At 47.2% G+C, this 17,592-nt stretch overlaps 1 protein-coding gene across 1 annotated transcript in view; it reads left to right on the top strand.

The window, feature by feature from the left end:
* Positions 1-652: 652 nt before the first annotated feature.
* Positions 653-17,592, top strand: part of nlrx1 (NLR family member X1) — a 28,589-nt gene continuing 11,649 nt past the window's right edge. Inside the window, exons 1-6 of the mRNA XM_067970877.1 lie at positions 653-700; positions 9,956-10,084; positions 12,137-12,221; positions 12,695-12,777; positions 13,819-15,829; positions 17,111-17,197. Coding sequence (XP_067826978.1) covers positions 9,997-10,084; positions 12,137-12,221; positions 12,695-12,777; positions 13,819-15,829; positions 17,111-17,197 — 2,354 coding nt within the window. The 5' untranslated portion in view covers positions 653-700; positions 9,956-9,996. The remainder of the gene's footprint in view (positions 701-9,955; positions 10,085-12,136; positions 12,222-12,694; positions 12,778-13,818; positions 15,830-17,110; positions 17,198-17,592) is intronic.

A 17,592-nucleotide genomic window follows, 5' to 3' on the forward strand; every position in this document is an offset into this window, starting at 1 on the left:
CTTGGTGTTGGGGTACCAATGTAGCTCCCTTGGCGTTGGGGCACCAATGTAGCTCCCTTGGCGTTGGGGCACCAATGTAGCTCCCTTGGCGTTGGGGTACCAATGTAGCTCTCTTGGCGTTGGGGCACCAATGTAGCTCCCTTGGCGTTGGGGCACCAATGTAGCTCCCTTGGCGTTGAGGTACCATTGTAGCTCCCTTGGCGTTGAGGTACCATTGTAGCTCCCTTGGCGTTGAGGTACCATTGTAGCTCCCTTGGCGTTGGGGCACCAATGTAGCTCCCTTGGCGTTGAGGTACCATTGTAGCTCCCTTGGCGTTGGGGCACCATTGTAGCTCCCTTGGCGTTGGGGCACCAATGTAGCTCCCTTGGCGTTGGGGCACCAATGTAGCTCCCTTGGCGTTGAGGTACCATTGTAGCTCCCTTGGCGTTGGGGCACCATTGTAGCTCCCTTGGCGTTGGGGCACCAATGTAGCTCCCTTGGCGTTGGGGTACCAATGTAGCACCAGTTGTTTGCACATCACCACCAGACTACTTTGAGAAGGAAAATTCAGTGTCATTTTATAGAAAAAAGAATAACAAGATGAAAATAATAGGAGGGGGGGGTGACGTTTGCAGCCAGGGTAGTTTTATGTGCTGCACAAATCTGGTAGGAAGTCGGAGCCAAGCACAGAGGAGACTTTAAATGAGTGAGCAGAGGGAGGTCAGTCAACAACTAAACATAACCAGCCCTGACTAACCATAACCAGCCCTAACTAACCATAACCAGATGTGGGGAGTTCCTTCTCACCCTGTTGGAAATTCTCCTTCCATTTTGCCTTTAGGAGTCGGGGTGAAGGTCACTTTAACATCCGATCCGACTCGAGTTCCGGAGCTGCCGCCGGGGATCCGGTTAGTCCAAAGCCCGAGATCCCCCTCCCCCTCCCCCTCCTCACTGCTACTAATTCTCTTTTTGTTTAAAAAAATGACTTAAACTCTTAGTAAAATGAAGCTAATCTCTTGAGTAGAAGCGCTGTAGACCCGCTAAATACAGGCAGGAGGCTCTCAGTTATACTTGTAATCTTTAAGATAAGTTTTCTAATATTAATTAATTATTCTGAAAAGTTTTAGAAGGTGTAATTTTCTCAATGTGGTTAACATTTCTTGTGGCCCAGTGACTGGCCATGATTTGTAAGTGTGAGATACAGTCTATGATAGTTGGGACTGGACAGTAAAGGGTAAATACACAGCAAAGGCTGCTTTGTTTAAATAAGGCGTAGTGAGTTGTTGAGGTTTGCAATGAATTTTCAACAATGGAAAAGCAATTCTCAGAACTCGAGCCATCTACCTACCAAGGTGTCGGCTGTGACTCAGTGGGTGGCACGCTCACCTCTGGGTCCGAAAGTTACCGATTCAAGTCCCACTCCAGCGACTTGAGCACAAAATCTAGGCTGGTACTTCAGTGGAGTGCTGCACTGTTGGCGATGCCGTCTTTCGGGTGAGTTAAACCCTGTCTACCCGCTCAGGTGGATGTAAAAGGTCCCATGGCCGCTATTTTGAAGAAGAGCAGGGGAGTTCTCCCCGATGTCCTGGGCCAATATTTATCCCTCAACTAACATCACTAAAACAAATGATCTGGTCATTATCACATTGCTGTTTGTGGGATCTTGCTGTGCGCAAATTGGCTGCCGCGTTTCCTGCATTACAACAGTGACTACACTTCAAAAGTACTTCATTGGCTGTAAAGCGCTTTGGGACGTCCTGAGGTCATGAAAGGTGCTATAGAAATTCAAGATCTTTCTGTTCTTTCTCCCAAGTCTCACATTTAGTTCAAAATTCTTGCTTATTTTGATGTATTTCGCTCTTGACCATAAACCCAACCACCATGTTCAGAAGGACTTGTGATCACTCTCACTTTTATTGATCGTAAATCCCATTATAATCGGTTCCCAGATCTTGAGCCGTTAATCTTATCCCCGTTCCACCCAAAATAGGATTTTGTCAAAACTTCCCAACCCTATGAGAGTCCTGTGCCAGCAAAATGGAAACAGAGAAAGGTAAAAAGCACAATGTTTTTATTTACATCTTGTATCAAAATTTGCATTGTGGCACAATTGGTTTTGTACAAAACAATCTGTTTATTGAGGGGACTGGCCGGCAAAGTCTAAAATATAAACTGACCGCTAATAGTCCATTTTTAAATTAGTCTTTTCTCCTCCACCTATTTCTCTGTTATGTTGAGGAGATGTTATTAAATTTTCATCAGCAGGAAAGTAACAGATTAAAAAGGGTGTATTTGTGCAAATGTTTGTATCTGAATGCTGGTCATTTATTTATTCCCCTCTCCCTGATATGGCACATCTGTTCCACAGTCACTTTCCTGCCCAGTACCCTAAGTACTGCCCGCCCACAACCTCTGACCTTGGACGAGGCATTTCAACCCTGAACTATTACACTGGTGGGAGTTTCCTCTCCTCCCCCTCACCCTGCATCCCCTGCCCACCCCCTTCCTTCCCTCTCTCCTCCCTCTACCTACCTTCCCTCTCCTACCTATAAGACCATAAGAGATAGGAGCAGGAGTCGGCCATTCAGCCCCTCGAGCCTGCTCCGCCATTCAATGAGATCATGGCTGCTCTGATTTTTACCTCAACTCCACTTTCCCGCCCTTTCCCCATATCCTTTGCCTCCCTTGCTGATCAAAAATTTGTCCAACTCAGCCTTCAATGTATTCAATGACTCAGCCTCCACAGCTTTTTGGGGTAAAGAATTCCAAAGATTCACGACCCTCTGGGAGAAGAAATTCCTCCTCGTTTCCATCTTAAACGGGCGACCCCTTATTCTGAGACTATCCCCTCTAGTTTTAGGTTCCCCCATGAGGGGTAACATCCTCTCAGCATCTACCCCATCGAGTCCCCTCAGAATCTTGTATGTTTCAATAAGATCTCCTCTCATTCTTCTAAACTCCAATGAGTATAGACCCAACCTGTTCAATCTTTCCTCATAAGACAACCCTTCCATACCCGGAATCAACCTAGTGAACCTTCTCTGAACTGCCTCCAATGCAAGTATGTCCTTCCTTAAATAAGGGCACCAGAACTGTACGCAGTACTCCAGATGTGGTCTCACCAGCACCCTGTACAGTTGGAGCATGACTTCCCTGCTTTTATACTCCATCCCCCTAGAAATAAAGGCCAATATTCCGTTTGCCTTCCGGATTACCTGCTGCACCTGTATGTTGACTTTTTGTGTTTCATGTACGAGGACACCCAGATCCCTCTGTACCGCAGCATTTTGTAGTATTTCTCCATTCAAATAATATTTTACTTTTTTATTTTTCCTCCCAAAATGGATGACTTCACCTGCAACCTCCTACCTTCTCCCTCTCCCTCTCCCCTGCCCACCTCCCATCTTCCCTCTCCCTTCTCCCCTCCCACCTGTCCCCTCTTCCTCTGCCCTCCCCTCTCCTCTCTTTTCCCCCTCCCTCCTCCTCCCCCTCCCATACTGGATACACGGGACTTGCTGCTTGTAGTTAGATATGGCTGATGTGATTCGCTTTCCAATGTGTTTTCCCCCACCTTTCCCCCATTAGGCAGACTGTCCCTCCGTGCCTGTGATTGTAAACTTGGTCATACTGGGCTCTGGTCCAAGTCTTGTCAGTGAGCGAAGCTGTTCCATTTTTAATGGCCGTTGAGTCTGTGAACGTATTTAAAGCTGAAATTGGATCCCAACCTATCAAACAATCCCAGTTACTCACAGAACAGGACAGCAGTTCAAAGGGAAATAAATCCAAATAAATGAAACTGTCAATCTCAGGCAAGATGTTGAATTAATTGCTGAATCTGCAGAATAACTGCATGTGCAGAATGAATTCCAAGATGTGTGTGGGTGTGTTAAACTGAAGATACTCACGCATGCCCAGCTAAATAATAGGAACATAGGAATTGCTGGATGGAAAAGACCAAAGTCCATCTAGTCTGCCTTCTACCATCCTGGTGTGGAGATGCCGGTGATGGACTGGGGTTGACAATTGTAAACAATTTTACAACACCAAGTTATAGTCCAACAATTTTTATTTGAAATCTACAAGCTTTCGGAGGCTTCCTCCTTCGTCTGGTAAACATTTACCTGACGAAGGAGGAAGCCTCCGAAAGCTTGTAGATTTCAAATAAAAATTGTTGGACTATAACTTGGTGTTGTAAAATTGTTTACAATTTTCTACCATCCTGGTAGTCACATGATGCAGCGATAATGGAATTATTGACTAATCCCAGCAATCAATCTCTATCAATTAGTTTACAACAGACCCAGACCTGAGGCGAGGAAAACCCCAGTGGAGGAGAGCTTGGGGAACCATTGGTCCAAAGTCGCCTCGTCCAATTTTGCTCTCCATTGATTACCAGATAATCTGTTTTATTGATGTTGGTTGAAGGATAAATATTGTCCAGGACACCGGGGAGAAACAAACTCTCCTGCTATTCTTTGAATTGTGCCGTGGGATCTTTTACGTCCACCTGAGAGGGCAAACAGGGCCTCAGTTTAACGTCTCATCTAAAAGATGGCACCTCCAACAGTGTAGCACTCCCTCAGTCCTGCACTGGAGTGTCAGCCTGGATTTTGTGCTCTATTCATAGAGTCATAGAGTTATACAGCACGAATAGAGGCCCTTCGGCCCATCGTGTCCGCGCCGGCCATCAGCCCTGTCTACTCTAATCCCATATTCCAGCATTTGGTCCGTAGCCTTGTATGCTATGGCATTTCAAGTGCTCATCCAAATGCTTCTTGAATGTTGTGAGGGTTCCTGCCTCCACAACCCTTTCAGGCAGTGAGTTCCAGACTCCAACCACCCTCTGGGTGAAAAAGTTCTTTCTCAAATCCCCTCTAAACCTCCCGCCTTTTACCTTGAATCTAATAGAGTCATAGAAGTCATATTCTTTGGAGTGGGACTTGAACATCCAACCTTCTGACTCAGAGGCAAGAGTGCTACCTTTTTTTTCATTCGTTCATGGGATGTGGGCGTCACTGGCAAGGCCGGCATTTATTGCCCATCCCTAATTGCCCTTGAGAAGGTGGTGGTGAGCCGCCTTCTTGAACCACTGCAGTCTACGTGGTGACGGTTCTCCCACAGTGCTGTTAGGTAGGGAGTTCCAGGATTTTGACCCACTGAGCCACAGCTGACATATTCACTGTTGCTACAATGTGAAGCAGCTAGTCTGTACACAGCAAGATCCCATAAGCAACATATGAATGGTCAGTTAATCTCCTTTTGGTGGCGTTGGTTAAGGGAGGAATCTTGGCCAGGGCATCAGGAGACCTCCCATGCTCTTCCTTGAACAGTTCCATGGGATCTTTAACGTCCATCTAAACCATTGGAGCAGGCAGACGGGGCCTCAGTTTTACATCTCATGTGAAAGACAGCATCTCTGACAGCGCTGCACTCCCTCAGTACTCCACTGGAGAGTTGGCCCAGATTAGAAACTCAAGTCCCGGAGTGGGGCCTGAACCCGCAACCATCTGACTCAAGTGAGAGTCATCCCAGCGGAGACAATTTATGCTCAAAGTTACTGTTTTGTATTTACAGAGACCATGGAAAACATGTATAGAGTTGCAGCATGTACACTAGATATTACGGTACTGGCAATGGCATTTGTAGTGAGATAAGAATGTTACGAGCTTGCATTACCAATAGTTAATGTGCCCGTGCGCGAGATTCTGTTATTTGTTGCGGCCAAAATAGAACAACAGTTGCAAAATGTTTTCTCGCAAGTGCTCTGCCCTTTCACCTCACGGATCAAGGCTGAGTATTTGATTCCCATGCCAGTCATTGTTGGTGCAAAGAGCAGAACCCTGCTCGCTGCTCGTTTGACCCACCCAGAGGGGGGAGAGCTGTCCGATATTGTGGGAGACCACTCGAGGGGAGGAGTTTGACTGCAGCAAAGGTCGGTCTGTATGTGATACTGTCGGAAGAAGGTCATTGGCAAGTTGGGCGCCGTTTCTTTCTGCAGGGGTGAGGCTGAGACCTTGTGGGAGGGTAGCAAGTGGAAGGGGGTGAGATGGTCAGTGGGCAGTTGGTTCGATTCTCATCACTGCCTCTGTGTTCTTGATCTGCGTTAATGAATATCTAAAGGTTCACAGTGGTGCTCGCCATGAATTGTTGCCCAAACAACAGCAACAACAACTTGCATTAATATAGCGCTTTTAATGTAGTAAAACGTCCCAAGGTGCTTCACAGGAGCGATTATCAAACAAAATTTGACACCAAGGCCACATAAGGAGATATTAGGATGGTGACTAAAAGCTTGGTCAAAGAGGTAGGTTTTAAGGAGCATCTTAAAGGAGGAGAGAGAGAGGTAGAGAGGCGGAGAGGTTTAGGGAGGGAATTCCAGAGCTTAGGGCCTGGGCAGCTGAAAGCACGGCCGCCAATGGTGGAGCGATTAAAATTGGGAATGCGCAAGAGGCTGGAATTGGAGGAGCGCAGGGATCTTGGAGGGTTGATGGGGTGGAGGAGGTTACAGAGATAGGGAGGGGCGAGGGCATGAAGGGATTTGAAAACAATGAGAAGGAAGGTCTTGCTGGCCAGAGGGCCAGGAGGCATCATCTGTTGGACTGTAGATGTGCAGCTCATGGGCTCTGCATTGTAAAGAATAAATCTCCTGCAGCATCCAATGTTGGTGCTGATATTGGCTCAGGAGTCCACCAGCAGCGTGTGCAGTAGATTGGAGGAACATCACTGAGGTCAACCATGGTGCTCCAGGGACTTCTCTACTGGGAAGCCTCCATGACAGAGGCCCTAAGGGTAGTCCTTGCAGCATCCATGGATACTTGCTTTGCTTCCATAGAGGCCTCGGCTGCCCGATTGGAGAAGTCCATCTCTTCCGCTTTGGACAGGCTTGGCAGCTGGTCACAGCCACGTGTCACACAAGGCTTCACCGATCTCATTGCGACCATTAGGTCAGCTTTCCTCGCAGATCAGGGACCAGTTCCCGGGACTAGAGGCTGCACTGTCGGAGGTGCCATCTTTCGGATGAACGTTAAACCGAGGCCCTGCCTGCCCTCTCAGGTGGGCGTAAAAGATCCCATGGCACTATTTTGAAGAAGAGCAGGGAGAGTTCTCCCCAGTTTCCAGGGCCAATATTTATCCCTCAACCAACATCACTAAAACAGATGATCTTATCGTTTATCTTATTGCTGTTTGTGGGATCTTGCTGTGCGCAAATTGGCTGCCGCTTTCCCGACAATACAACAGTGACTACATTTCAGAAGTACTTAATTGGCTGTAAAGCACTGTTGGACGCCCTGAGGTCGTGAAAGGCGCTATATAAATGCAAGTTCTTCCATCTTCCGAAACCCATTAGCTACATCTAGGGCGGTGAAACACTGCTCCCGTCAGTCCAGCTAAGTTTTGATTCACATGGGCCGGTGTGACAGGGAGACATGGCAATTCAATTGTCTATGGTCTGTTGTAATTCTCCACTTGTCGTTCAGCTTCAACACAAGCCAAATGGGGAGTTGTAAGTGGAGTTACGCTCTTGAACGATGGTGTTGGTTACTTGAATTCCTACTGGTGTGACCCTTCCTATAGCTTGGCCCAGAAAATTCTTTGTCACAAATGTGATCTTCTTGGCCTTGCGATTGGGATCTTCGGTGCCCCACTATATCCCTCTCATTGATGGCCCTGCTATCAGTCCAGTTGTGTATGATATTGTACGCCCATTGATCTCTAAAGGAACCTGGGGGAGTGGAAACAGAATATATCTCTACCGGTGAGTTTTGTTCCTCTGATCAAGAGGAATTGTTATGGCGAGTACTGGTCGCCCAAGAGTCTTGGTCCTTTCCTTGATCGTATAACTGGAGGCCCTTCTTCACTATGGAGATTAATCTCATCCTGTATCTCGAGTAGCAGGTTATTGCAAAACACTCGGGCAAAGTCTACATCCTCCGTTGGTTGGAATATTATGTCGACTCGTGCACGCATGTATAAAGTTTAAATCAATATTCCTGGTATCCTCTTTGAAGAAGAGCAGGAAGTTTTCCCCAGTGTCCTGGAAAACATTCATCCTTCAATCAACACCACCAAAACCAAATTAACTGGTCATTGCTGTTTGTGAGAGCTTACTGGGCATAAATTGGATGATATGTTTGCCTGCAAAACATTACAAAATGTGTTGGCCGTGAATCATTCTGGGATGTCCTGAGAATGTGAAAGCTGCTGATTAACTGCAAGTTTTTATTTATTAATTTGCATATGATCCCAACCGATCTTGGTGTTCTGATTTAATATCCATTCACTAATGAAACAAAACCGCCCACACAAACCTACCAAATTCAAACAGGTCAAACTACCAGGTCAAACAGACGGTGTGGAACCAAAGCATTGGGTAAATGTTCTGAAACAATCATCTTACTTTACAGCCGGTGAGCAGGAATATCAGTTTCAAATCTTGAGACGGGTAGCAGCCTGAGAACGTGTCGGGAGTAACAAAATATAAATGTTGCTAATATAATATATTGCTAGCTGTCTCAACTTTACAACTTGTATTTAAAGAGGGCGGGTGCTGTGCGGGGAGCCGTGGACTTTATCTGATGTGAATTGCTTCCTTCTTTATGTCTTCAGCTGATAAGTAACTTCAAAATCTGGCAGTTCAGAGAAGTGTTTGTGTAAACCTCCATAACTCTCTCCCCTGAGGAGTCCCGATCTTTCTGCTCTTTTCTGATGCTGATCTAAACTCTAGCCCAGTCTTGCCCAGACACTCAGCACCACTCAAGATTAAAAAAATATATTGAGTTGCATTGCCGATCGAACTGTTGGGGCCTGCAATGTGCAACGGTAACTTAACCTCGAGAAACAGAGTAGGCCGTCCCATACAGACTGAAGGAAAATCTTGCATGCCTGTGCATCTCCATTTTGTGTCGTGCCTGTTGACTATTTCAGCTGTGACTCAGTCGTTAGCACTCTCTCCTCTGAGTGAGTCAGAAGGTCTAAGGGTTCAAGCCCCACTCCAGAGACTTGAGCACATAATCTAGGCTGACACTTGAGGGAGTGCTGCACTGTCAGAGGTGCTGTCTTTTAGATGAAACATTATACCGAGGCCCCGTCTGCCTTCTCAGGCGGACGTAAAAAATCCCACGGGACTATTTCGAAGAAGAGTAGTGGAGTTTTCCCGGTGCCTTGGCCAACATTGATCCCTCAACCAACATAACTAAAACAGACAGTCTGGCCATTTATTTCACTGCTGTTTGTGGGATCTTGCTGTGCGCAAATTGGCCACCACATTTCCCACATTACAACAGTGACTACACTTCAAAAGCACTTCATTGGCTGTAAAGCACTTTAGGACGTCCTGAGGCTGTGAAAGGTGCTGTATAAATGCAAGTCAGTCTGGATCTGTCTGTCTGTCTACCTTCCTTCCTTTCCTGTGCCCCATGTGAGGCCAAACATTGTATCGTTGTGATTTCAAGTTCCTCTTTGTTTCTCGGAAGCTCAAACAAAGCAAGTTGTTGAATGTTTAACTGGGGTCTAACGATGCACCATCAGTGCAGGGCATTGTTTCTGTCAGATGTTGGGTTATTTTCTCCTGAGAGTGCTGTCTCATGCTGGATCGTGGCCCCATTGGTCCCAGTCACCTTGCCCACATGGCCGTTGCTCTTGTGATAGCCTTGATTGGTGAGTATTAGAAGCCATTCAACCATGGAGACCGTCATAGCCAATCGCGTCTCCATCTAGTATCTGCAACCGTGCACTTTCCACCAGGGGCCACTGGATCGTGACAGAAAGAGCGAACTTGCATTTATTTAGCACTGTTCATGATCTCAGGACGTCCTGAAGCACTTTACAGCCAGGAGATGGAATCCCACAGCTGATTCTATTAAGAATTATTGACGACCTGTTGTGACGGTTTCACCGAATCTGTCTTGTATTTGATAATTTGCAGGGCCGTTTGTTTTGTACGTAGAGTGTTGAATGTTCTTGTATCTCTTTCAGGTGTTTGAGGGCTCTGAGTGTGGATCCCGTGCTCCACCAGAATGCAGTGTTTGAAGCATCTACCCACCGGTGTAAAATGGACCTTAAGAAAACATCGGACACCGAGCACTGTCGTGTGTCGTTCCACTGGTAGGTGCGGAATTACTGACCGAATGGTGCACCATCCAACCCTGACCGTGTACTTTTACTGCCTTACAGCAAATTGGAGTCTTTAGGTGTGATAGCACAGGACGTTGACAGTCCACGCTGCTGATGTATTGTGTAACACTAAATGTTAAACCAAACAAATGTGTTTTCAGGGAACGGTGTAATATTGTCTGCCTCCATCCTCATCACCACCCCCCCCCTCCCCCGGTCTCCTTCCACTGCTGCGGAATCTCTTATCCACATCTTCATCAACTCTTGGTTCAACTTCTCCAACACTGGTTTCCCGAGCTCCATCCTACATCAACTCCAACTTGTCCATCCTATCCCACACGAAGCCCCATCCCCGATCACCCGCTCCCCCCATCCTCATTGACCTCTGCTGGCTCGTCATCGCCCCCCCCCACCAAATGCATTGGAAATCCTCCTCCTTGTTTGCACATTCCTCCATGGCCTCGCTTTGCAAGCTCCTCCAGCCCTACGTTCCACCTCACACCCTTCCCTACTCAGGCCTACTGTGCACCCCTTTCCCTCTTATCCCCCGTCTGAGGTAGAACTTCCAATTACCACATTCCCCAACTCCTCTAGTTTTGATCAGTACCCGTTCCCCCGATGGCTTGAGAATATTTCGCTCTGTTAATGCTGCTGTACAAGTCATCGGGTGGCACTGTCCTTCCACCTGTGAGACACCGGCCCAAATCCAGCCCAGGTAAAGTGGATAAAAGTCTTTCTGTCAGATGCAAGGGTCATAAGTGTTTGGAAAGTCTCATCCAGTCCTCAACAGACAGCAGAGAAACTGCTCAGAATTCATCCCAATTAATACAGTTGCTGATCTCAGTCAAAGATTCCGTAAGAACAGAAATAGAATTTCCATAACATTCCATGGGGTTCGACATAGAGGAAATGTTTCTGCTTGTGGTGAAATCCAAAACTAGGGGTCATAAATATAAGATAGTCACTAATAAATCCAATAAGGAATTCAGGAGAAACTTCTTTACCCAGAGAGTGGTGAGAATGCGGAACTTGCTACCACAAGGAGTAGTTGAGGCAAATAGCAGAGATGCATTTAAGGGGAAGCCAGATAAACACATGAGGGAGAAAGGAATAGAAGGATATGTTGATAGGGTGAGATGAAGTAGGAAGGGAGGAGGCTTGTATGGAGCATAAACACCAGCTTAGACCAGTTGGGCCGAATGGCCTGTTTCTGTGCTGTAAATTCCATGTACTGGCCCAGAAAGGAGGGACTTTCTAAAGGTAGGGCAGGATTGGGGGGAATCTTTAATCTGCATTTAACGGTTGTTGGTGCTGGGATATCTACAGATGAAGTTGAAAGTGTACAAGCAGTTGTACTGGGCTTGACATTGAACATATCCCACCAGTGCAGAGCTGCAAGCAAAAAAAAACCCAATAGAGTGCTGAACTATATGGCCAATATAAATCACAAGAGGTCATAACCGAGTGGTAACGTGCGTTGGACAGACCAGTACTGCGTCCAGTTCCGATCACCAAGACACAAGGGACGCAATTCAAACACTGGAGGCAGTGCAGAGAAGAGCCACGAGGCTGATCCCTAGTTTGAGGTCTGAGGAAAGGTTAGAGAAGGTTGGACTGGTGATCCCTGAACGGAGAGGAGCTGAGAGAACCGGGGTGGGGTGGGGTGGGGTGGGAGGGGGGGGTTGATTGCATTTATAGCGGACATCGGCCGATGGGCACCAACGAGAGGCCATTTTCACAGTGGGACCTCATTTTTGAACGTTGTGGAGGACCAGCCAGCTCGTCATCGGAGGGTGCAGGGGATCTAGCTGCTTCTCTGTGGAACCAGAACTAATCACTTCAAGGAGTGGGAGGAAGGACTGGCAGCAATTATTGTGCGGCCAGAAGAAGCATCCATGGGACCTCCTGGCCCCACAAAAATCATTTACCTGCAATGTTTCCCAAGCAGCCTTTAAATTCACGTTCCGATGTTTTTAACCTCCCCTGTTTCTGACGCCCGGTTACGGTAGCCGCCTCACTTTTCTTTCATTTGTTTTCCTTCAGGTGCGAGCGCGAGGAGTTCTGCCCGGTTCCAGCCTCGCCAGCTCCCGAGCACGAAACAGCTCGTCGTCTCAACGCTCAGGACCGTGTGAGTACAGCCTTGGGGTATGGTCCGCTACGGGTGTTTTACGGGTCACGCAGATTCATCATATTGAGCTCTCAGCTCGGCGCTTGTCTTGCAGCAGACGGCAATCATTAACTTGCCGTGTACGGCGCGGAAACAGGCCATTCGGCCCAACTGGTCCGTGCTGGTGTTTATGCTCCACACGAGCCGCCTCCCACCCGTCATAAAATTCCCTCTGAGTGCTTAATATAATGAAATCTTAAGCCTGTTTATGAAGAACTCAATTACAATTTCACTACAGCTATGGAGCATGACAGGCGAACGCGCCCATCCCATAACGCTGGGGGTCCGTTGTATTGTGCCACTGTGCGTGTTCTAAAATATCTCCAAAACACTCCACTCACAAACTGTTTGTTGCTTCTTGATGGAGAAGCTATTTATCAATAGTGTAAATTGCTAAAGAAAAATTCATCTTTATATTTCCCTTTTTCTTCCAGAATCTGTGGGAGGCCAGGATTCTTACAACTTTCTCAGTGCCTGCTCTTCCAGTGCAAAGCACTGAGCAACACTTCTACTCCAGGTGGGACTGCTCGCAGCGAATCAGAGTTGTACTCAAGGACAGCTGGTGTGGAAGGATTGATCCCATTACACACGCCCACCCCCGCCCATGTACGCCCCCCCCTTGCACCCACATCGCCCCCCCACGCACGCCACGCCTTCCCCCCACCCCCGCTGCGCACACCCCCCACCCCCACTATTCAGTTAGGTCACCTTGAAATCTCCAAAGGAAACATTTCCCAATGTCCTTTCTTTATAACTTAAATTCTTGAATCTTGGGATCACCTCAAATTCCCATTCTGTCCCCTCTCAAGAGTGTTTCTTCCTATGATTAGGTGCCTCGAACTTCACACTAGACTCCCAGCACCTTAAAAAAAATAACATTACAATGTTTTGTTCTGTACTCCATCCTTCTGCTAATGTGTTGTGTCATGGGATTTTTTTTGCCTCAGGTGAAATTAGTGATGCATCCTCGTATGGCCTAACCGAACCAGTTTCCTTCTATAGGCACTGTGAACAGTTCTGTCCTCCAAATTATAAGAAGGATATAGAGGCACTGGAGAAGATGTAAAAAAAGATTCGCTAGGGTGATACCAGAACTGAGAGGTTATAATTATCAGGAAAGATTGAGCAAACTGGGGCTCTTTTCTCTAGAAAAGACAAGGCTGAGGGGGTGACCTGATCGAGGTCTTTAAGATTATGAAGGGGTTTGATAGAGTAGACGTAGAGCAGATGTTTCCACTTGCAGGGGAGACCAGAACTAGGGGCCATAAATATAAGATGGTCACTAATAAATCTAGTAGGGAATTCAGGAGAAACTTCTTTACCCAGAGAGTGGTTAGAATGTGGAACTCAATACCACAAGGAGTGGTTGAGGCGAATTACATAGATACATTTAAGGGGAAGCTAAATAAACACATGAGGGAGAAAGGAATAGAAGGATATGCTGATCGGCTTAGATGAAGTAGGGAGGGAGGAGGCTTGTGTAGAGCATAAACACCGGCTTGGACCAGTTGGGCGAAATGGCCTGTTTCTGTGCTGTAAATTCTATGTAATTCTTTAGCAGATCCCATTGAACAGCACAGGAAGAGACTGAGGGGTTGGTTCAGTCATATGCCCAATGAGGAGAAGCAGTTTGGGTCATTCTCAATGGAAAACTGGCATGTAGATCCGGTGATTGCTGTAAGCTCTCCCGAAGAGAACAGAGAATTCATGGCAAGATTTGGAGTCTACAGTCACATCGAACCGTTAAAATCCCAGGTCATAAAGGTCGATAAAGTGTTCACAACCGAGTCCGATGAGACTCGCACGAAGAACGTGGTTTTGTTTGGGACGGTGGGAATGGGGAAGAGCACCGTGGTCAAGAAACTCGTCTTGGACTGGTGTGATGGACGGCTCAATCAGTTCGATATAATCCTGCCGTTCTCCTGTGAAGATTTGTCCTCTCAGAATCAACCAATATCTCTGAATAAATTAATCACTCGAAAGTATACGCAGCTAAAACCCATTGTGTCTCAGATTGGGTCGGGGAAACAAAGCAACATCCTCTTCATTTTTGCCGGCCTAGAGCAGGTTAAGCTTGACTTTCATCTCTCGAAGACCGAGCTGTGCAGTGATCCAAACGAGCCTCTACCGCCCAACGGCTTGTTGGTCAACCTGCTCCGGAGATACCTGCTCCCAGATGCCACCATCCTGGTCACCACCCGCCCTTCAGCCCTGGATTCAATCCCGACCAAATATGTGGACAGGTACACCCGAATCTGTGGCTTCACCGATGTGGAGCAGCAGTACCTGTACTTCAGAAACCGGCTGGACGTGTCTGGGAATGATAACACCAACGAGGATTTGATGAAGATGCTCTATAAGAATTTGCAGAGACAAAGCCAGCTCACAGCTGCCTGTTTCTTGCCATCTTATTGCTGGCTCATCTGCGCCACGTTGCATTTTCTGCATTTTACCACTGCAAACATGCCCATTCAGACCCTGACTGGCCTGTATACCAGCTTTCTGAGATTAAATTTTGGTGGCGAAATAATAGGTGCCCACAGTCAGCAAAACATCTCCATTGTGCGGTACATCGCCAAAACAGTCGGCAAGGTAGCCTACGAGGGGATAGAAAAGAAGAAAACACTCTTCAGTGAAGAGGACCTGCAGAGATGCTTTGGATTGGACACAAAAACAGAGGAAGAGTTGAACCAATTGACTGCCTTTCAGATCGACATGTTGGGGTTTTTTATGTCTCCCTCTGCTCGACACAACTCCGACCCACTCCTCAGATTCACCATACCCGCAATGCAAGAGTACTTGGCCGCCTTGTACGTTGTGCTGGGCGAGAGAAAAAGCGTCTTGGAGCGTGTTGGAAGTGCAGTGTCTGACACCATCGGAAAAGCGAGTGAAGACGTGACTGCCGTTTTGTCCATCGTATCGAGGCTGCTGCCGTTCAGAATTCTGACGTTTGTGAGGCTGGTGAATATCTTCCCGCGGATCTTCCAAAGGATCAGCAATAAGAGCAAGAAGGGCATCGCTAACACCATGGTCTTCGAAATGTTCAAACAAGACGATGAGTTCAACAATGACGTATTGGAGCAAATCAATTCAAGCATCCTTGGTAAAGAGATGGAGGGCTGCAGCACAGCAATCAGCAAAAGAATGGAGTCGGAGTGTTTTGAGCTCTTCCCAACGTTCATGGCCGGATTACTAGCCCGAGAGAACCGCCTTCTCCTAGATCAGCTTGGCTGCACAATCAAGAACATAACTGTGCGTGAAATAGCGAACAATTTGAAGAAGCATCTCAGCAACATCTGTAAGAAGCAGCTGCCTCCCTCCGAGCTTCTGGACCTCTTGTTCTTCCTGTATGAGATGCAGAATGATGCCTTTGCAGGGACCATCAGCAGAACCTTCAAAAGCTTGAATTTGTCCCAAGTTAAGATGACCTCTTTGAAATGCTTCGTGATTGCTTCAGTAATGAACACATCCAGCCAGCCAGTTGAGGAGATGAACTTCAGTCTGTGCAACTTAAGTGAAGACTGCTTGAAAATCCTCCAACCTGTTCTTCTCAGATGCAAGGATTTAAAGTAAGTATCCAATTTTTGTTTTTCCCTCCTTGTCTCTCTCTTCCCCCTCTTTAGCCTATTCTGTTCTTCCTGGGCCTGTGTCCATGAGGATAGAGAAACCTGCTCAGAGGCCATAACTCATGAGGAGACACACACGTGTTACCTGGAGACAATTCTCTCATTCTCTCATTCTCTCTCTCTCTCTCTCAGATTTTCTATCTTCACTCGAGTACATTCAAGATGGTGGCCTGGGGGAGGGGGGGGGCAGGATTTTTATCCACCACTTTGTAGCGCTGGGAGGTGGGACTGCAATTGCCTAATTTCTGAAAGCGTGAGGTGGTCCACCATTTTGGTCTGATTGCGATCTGCACCAAGCCTTGATCGGGTCCAAGCTCATGATTTCCCCACCTCCTGATCTCAACCAGCAAGTTGTAGATGGGGATAGGTGCCTAACAGAAAGGAAGACCTGCATTTATACAGTGCCTTTCATGACCGCAGGACGTCCTGATGCACTTTACAGCCAATTAAATGTCTTTGAAGTGCAGTCATTGTTGTAACGTAGGGAAACGCAGCAGCCAATTTGCGCACAGCAAGGTCCCACAAACAGCAATGTGATAATGACCATTTTATTGATGTTGGTTGAGGGATAGATATTGGCCCAGGACACCGGGGAGAACTCCCCTGCTCTTCTTCCCACGATTGAGGGCACTACCAACTGAGCCCCCTTAAGATGCATCAGTGACGTGCAAAGGCAGTACATAAAAGCAAGTCTTTTTACATAAAAGGAGAAGGAATTAAAATGAACCAATTAAACAATCACTTGCCAGGGCTCCTCAGTTGGTAGGAGGCCTTGTGGAGTGCATCCACTTGCTGTATTAATGTGCGTGTAGTGACGATGTTTGGAAACTTGTCATGAGATGCCTTCCCTTTTTCCTCAGTCTACACTATGCATTTTTATGCATTAATTTCCCAAGACAGAGCTGCATATTGGCACTCCCCACCCCATGTGTGGGCACTGGGTATCGGTTTGCCTGTATCCGCCTCCTCTATCAAGTAATCTACCAACCCTGATAGTCGAGGTTCCCAATGGCCCCTTGGGTGAGGTATAGAGGGTGGGTGGAACCTGTATTCCACCTTCGGGAGAGAAGTCGAGGAAAGGAACGTTTGATAGATTGTGATAGCTCCCTCCCTCTAGGTAGTTTTCACCCAATCATTTCCACTGATTGAAAATGCCATTGCTGTCTCCAGTTTTCTTGTATGAGGTTTCAATGTTTTACATGAACTGTCTGTTCTTTTTTGCAGTCTACAGTTTAACAATTTCAGACTTGGTGCCTGGCGAGAGATTAGCAGCCTGTTGCTGGATCCTAATTGTGCGGTTGAGAAATTGTGGTAAGACGAGATGTTAGCCGAAAAAGCCTCACTTGTTTGCCTTCTGTGCTGTGAGTTATTGTTTTAAATGAGCATTACCAAAACTGAAAAGTTGCCAATATTTTGTGCACACAAAGCAGCCCGCTTGATTGGCACCCCATCCACCACCGTAAACACCCAGTCCCTTCACCACCGGCGCACTGTGGCTGCAGTGTGGACCATCCACAGGATGCGCTGCAGTAACTCGCCAAGGCTTCTTCGACAGCACCTCCCAAACCCGCAACCTCTACCACCCAGCAGGATAAGGGCAGTAGGCGCATGGGACCAGCACCACCTCCCAAGTTCCCCTCCAAGTCACACACCATCCCAACTTAGAAATATATCACCGTTCCTTCATCGTCGCTGGGTCAAAATCC

This window comes from Heptranchias perlo, chromosome 33, assembly GCF_035084215.1.
Source record: "Heptranchias perlo isolate sHepPer1 chromosome 33, sHepPer1.hap1, whole genome shotgun sequence".
Taxonomy (NCBI): Eukaryota; Metazoa; Chordata; class Chondrichthyes; order Hexanchiformes; family Hexanchidae; genus Heptranchias; species Heptranchias perlo.